Genomic DNA, 14,365 nt, shown 5'->3' with positions numbered 1-14,365 from the left:
AACCTGTAAAAAGAGATCCAGAGCTAAACCCCTCACAAAACCTGCACTTATCTGCACCTATTTAAGTTGTTTTTACAAAGTAATCCTCTATTTGAAAAGTAAAACAAAAAGCTCTGACAGTATGAGCATGTGAATCGTACCGACGTTAATACTCATTTTTTGTTTTTTTTGCATTCTAACCACAAGCCTGCTGTATGACATTTCAAAACGAATGAGATTGTTTCCAATGCAAACGATTGCAGAAATAGTCAGAGCCTCATTGAAGACGTATTCAACTTGCTGCAGTGAATCCAACTTTAAAACCTGCATTGCAACCACGGTAAGACATTTAAAACTGTGCAATCTTTTTAGGATCCGTGCTGAAAAAAAATATTTACCCATTTGTAGTTGGTCTAGATCTGCTCACACTCATTAATCCGAAACACAGGGCCTTATTTACGACAAAGTAACGCAGCGCGGTGCCGCAAGACATTTGGCTGTGCCGCGCTGTCTTACTTTGAAAGCAAAGGGATGCATCATATTTACAATGATATGACGGATGGCTTTGCTCTCTCCTGTTCTGGCGCACAATTGACTGCCTTGTGCCGACGCAGGCACCCTTGCGCCATGATGTAAGGGTGCCTGCATTGCAGGGATGATTGTTTTTGTGCAGGAAGGGGCACCTTCCTGCACAAAAACAATCACAAGAGGTGTTGTCCTCGTTCTTTGCGTGCTGCAGAATGCAGCACGCATAGAAAGGGGAAGAAACGAGGAGAAATGTAAACATTTCTCCTCCTTCCCTCGGGAGGCGTAGCACTATGACGCATTTCCAGGATTACGATTTCTCGTAAATCTGGAAATACTGCAGAATCCGTGGGTGCTGCCTGGGAGCACCCACAGCAACACTCAAGGCATTCCCCTTTCAAGAAAAGTGATCCTCGATAAGGGGCCATATTTACAAGGCCACGAAACGCCACGCAAGGTGGCTTTACGTGGGCTTGTAAATATGGGGCAGCACACTGCGCCACTGGTGCGACACAAAAAGCGTGGTACAGAAACTCTGTATGAATTACATTTGGCACAATTCATCAACCTTGCACCGTTCTGTGAAAGCCTTGCTCCTGATATATTTCCAAATTCTGCCAAACACGTTCTAATGTGCTTTTAAATATGAAACATTAAATGAGAGAAAGTTGCCTTTTATGTACATTACGAGGCCATTACTATCACTGGGGAGTTCCGTGGCATAAAGATAAATGAAGCCAAAATCTTAGTTACTTTTGTAAGGTTATTGAATTCTGAAGTGGTTTGCAAAATATTTTTTAACATGTATTAGAGGGTATTTTAATCCTTACAGTACATGATCATACCATTACTCTTCTTCCCCAAAACGTATATCCTTGTTTTCTTGGGACATCATATGGCCATTGGTGGGATTTGTGCAGTCTTGCTCCATTAATATTGATGAGGCAAGATTCTGTTTACAAATACTACTGAGAAGGCTGTGAATGTCGGGATGAGGACTGAGAGGAACCACAAACCTCCATGGCTTCACATTCTTTTTATTTTTTATTGAAACTCCTGAAGTGTAAGAAAATTGGGAAGATGCAAAAGGTAGTGGGTGTGCATTAAGTGGTCTCCTTGCCCAAAATTGAGGTTCCACCCTATCATTACAAATACCTAGAAGGGAAGCGGAGATGGCCATTTCACTCACCCTTTGCCTAATGATTTATTGTGAGTTTAGGTTTTGTGGTCACAAAACCGGTAATTCCGTGATCACAAACTTTGTTCGGACAGCCCTTTATATATCAAGCCCTACATTTACACCAAGGCGTAATAAGTCGGTACCTTTATGTCAGGCATTTTATTATAAATTGGGCACTCTATCTTCAATTAATATAATGCATATTTTAAATCACTGATGTTAACTGGAACAATGTATTTAAAGTGATATCAAGGAGTTTAAAAAAAACATTCAAATTTCCCCCAGAGCTCTGCGTCATAAATTAGACTCCCTGGGACCGTGACAAAATTATTGATTGCATCACTGATCAAAAACAGCATAATCATTACCACGATTCATAGAGCTAGGCGCCTGCAGATCAACGACAAACCCTCTCAAATGTGGAGTATTTCTGTGCTCTTTCCTTTCCCCCTTCTATTCAGACTCTACCTGGAACCGCTTGGTGTGCTGTTCCATGAAAGGTAGATCTGTAGTCTATGCTATGCCACTGTACTCTAAACCACTGCACTCTATGCCATTGCAGTCTACATCACTTTACCCAAAATTAATGCACCCTGCACCACTGCACCTACACCAAATAGTTTACACCACTGCACTTTGCGCCTCTATACTCTACAACATTCTAATCTATGCCACTGCATGTTACGCCACTATACCACTGCACTCTATGCCACTCTATTCTACTCTGGACCACTGTACTCTAGGTCACTGCTCTCTGACCCACTCTACTCTGCACAACTCTATGACCCTGTACTCTGACATGCTACTCTGCATGACTGCACTCTATGCCACTGCACTCTATGCCACTGCACTCTACTCGAAGAAAGAACTGTAATGGGTGTGGCTCTAATCAGTAAGGCTCAATCAATCAATCAATCAATCAAGGCATTTATATAGCGCACTACTCACCCAGAGGGTCTCAAGGCGCTAGGGGAGGGGGATCCGCTACTGCTCGAACAGCCAGGTCTTGAGATGTTTCCTGAAGGCGAGGTGGTCCTGGGTCTGGCGGAGGTGGGTCGGGAGGGAGTTCCATGTCTTGGCGGCGAGGTAGGAGAAGGACCGTCCCCCTGTTGTGGCTCTTCGAATGCGGGGGATGGGGGCGAGGGCGTGGCCGGTCGATCGAAGCTGGTGTTTGGGAGCGTAGAAGTTGAGGTGGCTGTTGAGGTATCCTGGGCCTTGGTTGTGTAGGGCTTTGTGTGCGTGGGTGAGGAGACGGAAGGTGATTCTCTTGTTGACCGGGAGCCAGTGCAGGTCTCTCAGGTGTCCGGAGATGTAGCTGCGACGGGGGATGTCCAGGATGAGTCGTGCTGAGGCGTTCTGGATCCGCTGGAGTCTCTTCTGGAGTTTGGCGGTGGTTCCGGCGTAGAGGGAGTTGCCGTAGTCCAGCCGGCTGGTGACGAGGGCCTGGGTGACCGTCTTCCTGGTCTCGGTGGGGATCCACCGGAAGATCTTACGTAGCATGCGCAGGATGGTGAAGCACGACGAGGAGACTGCGTTGACTTGTCTGGTCATGGAGAGGGAGGAGTCCAGGATGAAGCCCAGGTTGCGTGCGTGGTCTGTTGGTTGGGGTGCGCTGCCTAGGGCGGGGGGCCACCAGGAGTCATCCTAGGTGGAGGGTGAGGATCCCAGGATGTGGACTTCCGTCTTGTCCGAGTTCAGTTTCAGGCGACTGTTCTTCATCCATTCAGCTACCTCTTTCATCCCTTCGTGAAGGTTGGCTCTGGCGGTGGCGGGGTCGTTGGTGAGGGAGAGGATCAGCTGGGTGTCGTCGGCGTAGGAAATGATGTTGAGGTTGTGCTGGTGTGCGATGTCTGCGAGGGGGCTCATGTAGACGTTGAAGAGGGTTGGACTGAGCGAGGACCCTTGAGGAACGCCGCAGATGACTTCGGTGGCTTCAGATCTGAACGGGGGAGGCGGACTCTCTGTGTCCTTCCGGCGAGGAAGGAGATGATCCATTCCAGTGCCTTCTCCTGGATTCCGACGTTGCTGAGTCGCTGCACTAGTGTACGGTGGCAGACAGTGTCGAAGGCCGCGGAGAGGTCTAGGAGGATGAGGGCCGCTGTTTCTCCGTTGTCAAGCAGTGCTCGGATGTCATCGGTGGCTGCGATCAGGGCGGTCTCGGTGCTGTGGTTGGCTCGGAAGCCAGACTGCGAGAGGTTGAGGGATCCGTTCGTCTCGAGGAAGGCGGCCAGCTGCTTGTTGACGGTCTTCTCGATGACTTTTGCAGGGAACGGGAGCAGCGAGATGGGGCGGTAGTTCTTGAGGTCGGTGGGGTCGGCTGATGGCTTCTTTAGTAGAGCGCTGAGTTCGGCGTGCTTCCAGCTCTCCGGGAAGGTCGCGGTGTCGAAAGAGGTGTTGATGATGTCCCGCAGGTGGGGTGCGATGACAACGTCAGCCTTGTTGAAGACGTGGTGAGGGCAGGGGTCGGTCGGAGATCCGGAGTGGATGGAGTTCATCGTGTGGACGATATCTTCGGTGCTGATCGGGGTCCAGGCGCGGAGGGTGGTGGTGGGGGGCGGTGGTTCGGTCGTGGCGTGCATCGGTTGAGTGCTGAAGCTGTTGTGTATGTCCGCGATCTTGTTGTGGAAGTAGGAGGCGAGGGAGTTGCAGAGGTCTTGCGAAGGGGTGATGTCGTTGTTTCCGGCGTTGGGGTTGGAGAGCTCTTTGACGATGTTGAAGAGTTCCTTGCTGTTGTGTGCGTTGTTGTCCAGTCGTTCCTTGAATGCAGTTTTCTTGGTTGGGTGGATAAGTTGGTGGTGTTTTCGGGTGGCGAGCTTGAGGGCAGTCATGTTGTCAGGTGTTGGGTCTCTGCGCCAGGTTCTCTCGAGGGCTCAGCAGTTCTTCTTGGAGTTCTTGAGTTCGTCGGTGAACCATGGGGCTTTCTTGCTGCCGGGTCTGCTAGGCGGGGTCCTCAGGGGAGCGAGGTTGTCTGCGCAGTTGCTGATCCATTTCGTGAGGTTGGTGGCCGCTTGGCTGGGGTTCGTTGCGCTGGTGGGTGGGTTCTTACTCAGGGAAGTCGCGAGCTGGTCGGCTGTGATCTTGTTCCAGCTTCTGCGTGCAACCTGTTGCTGGTGATGGTGGATCATGGTCCTTTTGAAGCCGAAGTGGACGCAGCTGTGGTCCGTCCAGTGGAGTCCGGTGGCGTGGCTGAAGGCGATGTCCTTGTTGGATAAGAAGACTGGGTCGAGTGTGTGTCCGGAGTAGTGGGTGGGGGTGGTCACCAGCTGCTTGAGTCCGAGGTTTGCGAGGTTGTCCAGCAGGGTGGTGGTGTATCGGTCGTTGTTGTTCTCTAGGTGGAAGTTGAGGTCCCCGAGGAGGATGTAGTCAGCGGAGGGGAGGGCGTGCGGGCTGATGAAGTCGGCGATGTCTTCGCTGAATTGTGTGCGTGGTCCCGGGGGTCTGTAGATGAGGGTGCCTCTGAGGGTGGTCTTGGGGTTGATGTGGACCTGGAAGTGCAGGTGCTCGGCGGGTGCGAGCCCTTAAACCACAGAACAACCAAAAATGCCAATACTGATCACTATTATGAGTACTTTGAAAGGCACAAACGCAACTAGTCAATATGTACCATAATAACTCAATAATCTTTATTTATATGAAAGCTGCATTCTTTTTTAGTCTTTTTTTCTTTTTCTCAAAGAAAACAGCGCCACGTTTGACATCAAATGTTAGAAAAGTAAAAAACACCACATCTAGAATTCGAACCAAATTGGTCAATGTACAAGGAAATATCACACACCAAATCATCCATTCATGACTTTCCTCATTCATACCACATTTCCTCACATATACTATTAAACATTCACACACATACTCATAACCCCCTAGGGTCAAGGAAGGGATTTTTCTTATCTACATACGGACCAGGGGACCTAAAATAAACAATGCAATGGTCCAATATAAAAACTTGGTTGTGCGAAAAATTGATAATAAACAACAGTAATACATTCAAAACCAGCTTTTTTATCGCACAGCCAGCCCTAACTATCTAAGTAGTGCATTTGTTTGATATCCAACATAAACAAGGCTCTACGCGTTTCGAACCCCCTCACTTTTTGGGGTTCTCCTCAGGACCACAGAATACTGAAAAAAAGAAGAAGAAACCATGTTTAAAAATACTGACTTTCATTCTCAGGAGTGTACCCTAAAAGCGACAGCCCAATGTAAATCTTACCTATTTTACAGAACCGCAGGTAATCAATACAGATTATGTCCAACAAAAGGGGCAAATGTGATCTATGAAAACATCAAACACATAAACAAACAAAAAGCAATGAAAACCGCTGTCATAGAGAAATTGTTTGGATTTAATATGGTTCCACAGTCAGAGACAAGCTCTTACCGGTTTAAACGAGATGGCGTATTATAAAGGCGAGTTTTCTGACTTATCAATGAGTTGCAATATCTGCAAAAAAAATTGTTTTTGGATAAACAACATTACGGAAGGGGTTGTCCGATCCGACATTTAACTACTATAGAATAAAGTCCTTTGTGTTAAAGCATACCTAATTTCCCAGTTGTAAATAAATCACATACGGGCGATCGTCAGGCGAAGAAAACCATGTGGTATAATATTGTTTGATTCTGAAAAAAACACGAGAATATGTAAAAAGTCCATTCAAGCTATTTTCAATGTTTAGTGATTGCTCGACTTTACATTAATTATATCTGGTAACGCGGCACGTGGAGAAGTGTGGCTCAATGGGTGGAGAAGTGTGGCTCAATGGTTAGAGCAGGCAGACCTCGATGCAGAGCTCTATCCAGGTACCAGGGTTCGATTCCTGCCCTGGCGGGTCTCGGGCTCATTAATTCCCCTGACCGGATATTCTCGCCTCAGTGCCTATTCTGATCATAGGTCCCACGCTGCAACTCTGGGCAATAGCTTGCTTAGTCTCCACAACGGCCCCCACAACGCGAGGGATGCCTGGTCTGCACCATGGGGGTGCCCAGGAGTGGACACTTCACAGGGAAAGCCAGGAAGAGTTCCCTTACGGTATTCATGTGCGCTATACAAGTACAAAAAAAACCCAACAAACTCAGCTTCTTATTTCAAAGTGTGGTCCGCTCAATTGGTTAATGTTTATTAATTCCAACTTAAGCTTCTGTAAGCAACATACCGCCCGATTCATGAACCAAAATTGCGCTCGCAAGGAGCCGGATTCTGAGAATCCGGCCCTTTGCGAGAGCGATTTTTGCATTTGGGATTCAGCATCCCAAATGCAAAAATCGCTAATTGCGATGTCGCAAATGTGCGAGGAATTACATTTAGGGAATCTCTATTAGAGATTCCTTAAATGCAATTCAACATCCAAATTAAAAATGCGAATTCGCTATTTCTTGCCGCAATTTACCGCGAGGTCAGACCTCGCGGTAAATTGCGAAAACTCAGAAAAATGCATTTTAATGCATTTTTCTGAGTTGCATGTTACACACACACATGTCCTTTGGACATGTGTGTGTGCAACACCTGTGTGAAATTTCATTTGAGGGGTGCTACAGGGTGTCCTGTGGACACCCCTGGCACCCTTCAAATCGCAATCTTATTTGCGATTAGCTAATTGCTAATCGCAAATAAGGAATACTCCCCATTCATTCCTATGGGCCTTTTGGCCCATAGGAATGAATGACGAGTTATTCCTTATTTGCGATTAGCAATTTGCTAATCGCAAATAAGGAATCAGTAGGAATCGCATTTTATTATGCAATTCCTACATGATTACCGTTTTGCGAGTCCTTAATAGCGAATCGCTATGATTCGCTATTAGGGGCTCGCAAAACGGCCCGTTGATGAATCAGGCTGATAGTACCCAGTTGTATACTAGGGCGGTCACATGAAAAATCGCTAAACTGCAGTAATTAATCAGGCGTACCTTACTAGTTAGTATCAAAGCAGTCGGATGGCCGGCACGTACTACACAGTGTGCGGTTGGCGTTGCCTGGCTATGGCCGCATTTTGTTTGTGCGCTCAAGCCTATGTAAAAACAAAGCGGTGTATTTGCGTCTAAAAGTCCAATGGACGTTATATTGCACGCATTTGCCTGGATTTTGGCAACAAACCTGTGTTTGTTGAGTAAAATGTATTCTTCAAAACATAATAAAACCTCTTGACGATGCCTCTGGGTGTGGCTTGCGTCTTGGAGTGCTCCGAGCAGAAATAGTACGGGTCAAAGTCAGTTCAAAGAATTGTGGGAAAGGAAACTGCTATGAATTCTGGTATCTGCAGTCCAATGTCGCAGTATTCTGTGTGTTAAAGATAAGAGTGTCCTAAAGATATCACAGTGGTATAGGATAGTTTGCAACACTTACAGATTGAACATTTCTGAAAGTTCATTAAGCCCTGAGCATGCTGTGTCAAACTTAACAATTAACATAGCCTTATGTTGAGATAATCTCAACTCAGGGTTGCCGCCTCTTTGGTCCTTCACTATTTTGGAAATCACTGTCCAACAGAGATCTTGTTCAGTATGAGCTTTTTTCATCCAATGGTTAACCAGGGGAGCTGTGGTCACAGGACGCCGTAAACAACGGTTTTTGTCTTGCAGTTCATAAACATGTCATGTTTCCAGTGGATTCCGTTGTGGCTGAATAATGAGCCTTATACTGTCTGTCCACAACAGGCACATGTTCTGCATTTGTGATGCCCTGTGACTGGGGATAAGCCAACCATTTGTCTCAATGGTGGTTTTAACAGAATTTTCAGTGCTGCTCTCACAATATGATTTGATAGACTTTTTTGTACGCAAAAAGTGGAGCATTAGAGAATGCCGGACCAAGATTTTGAATAAGGTGACAGTTTTGGTTGATGGTATTTCTCTTGGGGTCCACCAAGCTCTCTTCATTGTAGATTTTAGCAATTTTTTGGGGTAGCCTCGTTCTGCCAAGTTTTCACTCAAATTTCTGGCATGTACACCATATTCATCTTTGAATGTACAATTACGGCAAATCCTCAAGAATTGGCCATATGGTAAGTTGTCTTTCAGGCTTCTTGGATGATTGCTCGGCAAGAGGAGTGCCTTATTCCTGTCTGTGGGTTTTTTGTACAGAGTTGTCGCAAGGCCTCCATCTGATGGATATACTTCGACATCCAAGAAAGGCATCCTGTGTGGTGACTGGTTCATTCTGAATTTTATGTCTGGCGATTTTTGGTTGAGCCACTCATAGAATTGTTGGAGTTCATCAGTATTGCCTGACCACACCAGGAAGATGTCGTCGATGTAAGGCATCCAGGTTTTAATAAAATATCTGAATGGATTGTTGATGTAAACAAACTTTTCCTCGTGCATTGACATGTAGAGTACGGCCAGCTCTGGGGCAAAATGGCCCCCATAGCTACTCCTTTTAAAGAATTCCTTCCCAAACATGAAGTAGTTTCTTTTTAGTGCAAAGGATGCCAATTTCAAAATGAATTCAGTAGGCACCCTTAGTGGTTTAGCCAGACCTTCATCTTGCGGAATCTGAGTGTATAATGAAGTCCCATCTAGTGTAATCTTGTTTGCTGGCGGGCAGAAATGATATTTTCTTCGAAGTCCAGTGACTTCTAGTGCTGTCGGACTTTCATTGTCAGCAAAGAACACTTTTAAACGGATCTTACAAAAGAATTCAATCGCCTCTCTCTTCATTTTAATGAAGTCTGTGTGTCTCTACTCTGCACCACTCAGCTCTATATCACTCTACTGCACTCACATGGCTGGTAAGAGTTCGAGGCCCCTCTCCACTAATTGCATCATTGCCTGTCTGCCTTCTGGTTCTTAACTGGATCCCTGTCCAGCTTCGCTCATCGTTCCCCCTATTGTTGTGCTCTGTTTTGTGCCCACTTCTTTATTTTCTTAATTTGTATCCTTGTGCAGCCCCGCTTGTTTTCATTTTCCTGTTGTGCTCTGTTTGTGCCCACTTTCTTTATTTTCATAATTGTAAGTTTGTGCAGCCTCACTCATTTCATTTTCAGTTTTTTGCCCTGTTTGTGTCCGTTCTCACACCCTTCTTCCCTCCTGCGGCTGCCATCATGGACCCCCTGCCGGATCCTGCTCCCGCCTCCCAGCTGCACTTCACTCCCCCATCCCTATTTAGTGTCGGCTGTGTGCCGCTGGCACGCCAAAGGCGCACCAAAGACAAGCCTGTCTACGCCCTTCTGCGACCCGACCAGTGCCAGGGATCCTGGATCTCCGAGCGTCCACCTCTATGACCTAGCTGCCCTCCTCGCACTCAACCCTGGAAGGAACAACAACTGTCAGCTGTTGATGGCGAACACCACCCACGGCCAGTTCTCATGCCAACACTGCAGAATTTCCTTCTCCACTCCCAACACCCCCACAACCTCCGCACCCATGCCGGACTCCGGCACCACCGATGCCCTGAAGTGCATCCTCCTCAACGTGCGCTCCCTACACAACCACACCCCAGAGATCTGGGACCTCCTGGATACCCTCTTGATAGCTGTCGCCTTCTTCACAGAAACATGGAACAACACCACCTCCGCCCCAACATTGCCACCGCCAACCCCGGTGGCTACAAAATCCAAAGAAAGCACCGCCCTCACTGCCCAGGAGTAGGACTCACTATCGCGCAAAAGAGCTCCCTCCCACTCTCCTCCTTCAGCACAAGCGACTCCCTCTCCAACACCGAACGCCTCCACTTCCAGATTTAGACCAGCCCTAGAACCATGCTCCGGGGCACCCTCGCCTACAGACCCCCAGGGCCTCACGCCTCCTTCAGCACCACCATTCCCAACTTTATCACACCCCACGCCATTGCCTCTATGGACTACATACTCATCGGGGACGTGAACTTCCACCTCGACAACCGCAGCGACCATGACTCCACCACCCTCCAGGACAACCTTTCCAATCTCAGACTGAAGCAACTCGTCACCACCCCCACCCACAAGGCCAGACACACCCTCTACCCCATCTTCGCAGGAGGGATCAACATCCACTTCAGCCACACCTCGCAGCCCCTCTGGACAGACCACCACTGCGTACACTTCTCCTTCAACACCACCAACACACAAAAACCCGCCCCTCGCCCGCCGTGAAGGAACTGGAGCAAGGTCACAGCGGAGCACCTCATCTCCACCCTCACCGACAACCTCCCCTCCCCTCCGCCATGACCGACACCAACTCTGCAGCAAAGGAACTACAACGATGGACCAACAGCTGCACAGACAAGCTTGCACCCCTCCGCTACTCCAACAGACAATGTCCCCTGAAGGCCGCCTGGTTCACCACTGACCTCCAAGAAGTCAGATACTCCTGCAGGCATCTCAAGAAATGTTGGAGAAATAGCCAATCCACCAAAGACCAAACCACCTACAAGCACGCCATGACAGTTTACCACCAACTCATAAGAACCACCAAGAGGACCTTCATCCAGAACAAAATCCTTATCAATGCCAGCAACTCATCATCCAGCAATTCACCAAACTCCCAAGAGAAGCTTTGTACATTGCACTCCAGGACCTCTGCAACAAGCTCAGCTCTTACTGCCACCAGAAAATCAAGGCTCTCTATGCTTCATGCTAACTTCAGCGACCAAACTCCAGAAACCACCACCTCTCTAGAAATGACAACCAGCCTACCATCACCACCTGGACACCGGTCACCACCGAGGACACCACTGCGACCATGAAGAGCACCAACTCAGGAGCCCCCATGGACCCCTGCCTGCTTCACATCATCCACAGAGCAGCTGCTGCCATAGCAACCAAACTACGCAGCACCATCAATGCCACCTTCAAATCGAGCATCTTCCCCAATGACTGGAAGCCGGCAGAGGTCATGCCCCTCCTCAAGAAACCATTGGCTGGCCCAACGGACCTGAAAAACTACCAGCCCATCTCTCTCCTCCCCTTCGCAGCAACGATCACTGAGAAATTCATCAGCACCCAGCTGACCACCTTCCTAGAAGAGAACGCCATCCTCGACCCTTCCCAGTTTGGATTCCGCAGCAACCACAGCACCGAGACCGCCCTCCTTGCCACCCCCGACGACATCCGCATGCTACTTGACCAGGGTCACACCGCAGCCCTCATCCTGTTAGACCTCTTCGCAGCCTTCAACACCGTCTCCCACCGCACTCTTGTAGGCAAGAGTCTACGACGCTGGCATTCAGGGACCTGCCCTCGACTGGATGCGCTCCTTACTCGCCGGCAGAACCCAAAGGATCAGACTCCCTCCCTTCCTCTCCAAACCCACAGGTATTAACTGTGGAGTACCCCAAGGATCATCACTTGGCCCCCCTTGCCGCCATCGTCAGACAATATGGACTCAGCATAGCATCATACGCAGACGACACCAGCTCATCCTCTCCCTCACAAACAACCCTGAAAACACCAAAATCAGCTTCCAGGAAGGAATGTAAGACATTGGAGCTTGGATGAGCAACATCTGCCTAAAATTCAACTTGGAGAAGACAGAGGTCCTCTTCCTTGGACACTCCCCCACAGCTTGGGACAACACCTAGTGGCCCTCCACCCTCTGAAACTCACCCAAGCTGATGGACGATGCCCGGAACCTTGGCATCATTCTAGGCTCCTCCTTCACCGTGACTCACCAGATCAACGCCGTCACCTCCACCTGCTTCAACTCCTCCCGCATCCTATGCAAGACCTTCAAGTGGATCCCCCTGAAGCAAGAAAGACTGTCACCCACGCACTCATAACGAGCAGACTGGATTACGGCAACGCCCATAACGCTGGAATCAACAAACCCCTACTTCACAAACTCCAGACCATCCAGAACTCCGCAGCCAGACTCATCCTTGTCAACCCACAACATGAGCACATGACCCAACACCTGTGCGACCTCCACTAGCTCCCCGTCGAGAAGAGTGTAACTTTAAAGCTACTCACCCATGCCTACAAATCCCTCCACAACAATGGACCCAAAAACCTCAATAAAAGAATCTCTTTCCACGTACCCAAAGGAACCTCCGCTTTGCCGACCTCTCCCTAGCAGAGACCCCGCACATCTGCAGAAACAGAGCAGGGGGAAGAGCGTTCTCCTATGTCGCATTCAAGGTTCGGAATGAACTCCCAGTCAACATCAGACACTCCCCTACCCTGCAAACATTCAGGAAGAGCCTTAAGACCTGGCTATTTGACTGACCCGGAGGGTCTCAAGGCATGGGGTGCAGCACCCCATGCCTTGAGACCCTCACGGGTGAGTACTGCGCTTTAAAAACCCCTGATTGGTCAGCTGATCTAAATAATCCAATATGATGATCGTACCTACTTAATCATAAAATATTACCCCATCTGTCATTTAATTCCTGAAATCTGAAAAACTGGAGTAGTTTATTTTCCCAAACCTGAATCTGGTAAAAAACTTTCAGGCCTTTCTTAATCCGCCTTAGTTGTTAGGTTTCACCTGCGCAACGCTTGCGCTGTGCTTGTGAAATCTCTTGTACTTAATATATCTTAAAAGGGGCTATTATCAGTTCCCATCGTCGAACTACTGTGTTCATTCGCTTTTGTGTAGAACTTTTTTTTTAACTTCCCCTGGCTGCACGCATTTGCAATGCTACTAAAGCTGTTCACAATGTTTAAGCCCCATTCACTGTCAAGATGTGATCTGTTCCCACAGAGAAGGCAGGCAGCTTCTTAATGCTGAGGGAAAATTAATTATTTATTTAATTACAAGAGCTATGCTATATACAAGAGCTATGCTATATTTTACTACTAAACAGGCAGTCACAAGTGCAGTTACCTTGCAGACAACAGGGTCATGATTTGAATGGTGGAGCAGGTGCAGTGTTATCGGCCCAAAAAGTTGCCCTCTAAACACCTAATATTGCTATAGTTTACTACTATACAGACAGTCACAATTGCAGTTACCTTGCAATTAAAAGGAGCTTGATTTAAATGGCGCAGCAGGTGCAGCGGTAACGGGGCTAAAAGTTGTCATAACTCCACTAAACATCAAATATTGCTATATTGTACTACTGAACTGGCAGTCACAAGTGCAGTTATCTTGAAGGCAACAGGGTCATTATTTGAATGGTGCGGCAGAAGCAGTGGCATCAGCACCAAAAGCTCCAGACACCCCACTAAACACTAATTATCACTATTTTTTACAATTAAACAGTCACAAGTGCAGTTATTTTTCAGGCCTTAGGGTCATGATTTGAATCATGCAACAGGTGCAGTGACACTAGTCCAAAAAGTTATCATAACCCTTCTAAACACCTAATATTGCTATGTTTTACAACTAAACAGGAAGCCACAAGTGCAGTTATCTTGCAGGCAACAGGGTCATTATTTGAATGATGCAGCAGGTGCAGTGGGGTGCCATACCGAGCCCGCACTGCCACAGGCCCTATTGATAGCTTGAATAATAGGGTGGCGAGAGGACACCCCTAGCTGGCACCCTACCAATCAAGATAGCCTCAGAGAGCAGTCCACTATATCTCATAAAGGAGGCAGGTAAGTACAGCGAAGCAGGCCCCAATGCTGAACTTTACCAGTACCTGGAATAAGAAGTCCTATTGGAGGCTATCAAAAGCGTTATGCAAATTGAGCACTACTGGCCAGGATGCTGGGCAGAGTCCATTACTCTATAAAGACGCTGGATGTTTAGGGAGGTATTCCTGGCTAGAACAAAAACATTTTGGTCCTTGTAGACCAGGCAGGGGAGTACCTGCTGGAGGCAA

General features: G+C 47.9%; 1 protein-coding gene across 1 annotated transcript in view; it reads left to right on the top strand.

The window, feature by feature from the left end:
- The window catches only part of LOC147727460 (vitamin D-binding protein-like), a 254,538-nt gene that overhangs the window by 209,493 nt on the left and 30,680 nt on the right, over positions 1-14,365 (top strand). Inside the window, exon 5 of the mRNA XM_086961531.1 lies at positions 187-319. Within this exon, the coding sequence (XP_086817657.1) occupies positions 187-319 (133 nt within the window). The remainder of the gene's footprint in view (positions 1-186; positions 320-14,365) is intronic.

This window comes from Lissotriton vulgaris, chromosome 3_1 (assembly GCF_964263255.1).
Source record: "Lissotriton vulgaris chromosome 3_1, aLisVul1.2, whole genome shotgun sequence".
NCBI classification, from domain to species: Eukaryota; Metazoa; Chordata; class Amphibia; order Caudata; family Salamandridae; genus Lissotriton; species Lissotriton vulgaris.
The sequence above is the reverse complement of the archived record's forward strand: the minus strand, read 5'-3'. Positions and strand labels throughout refer to the sequence as shown.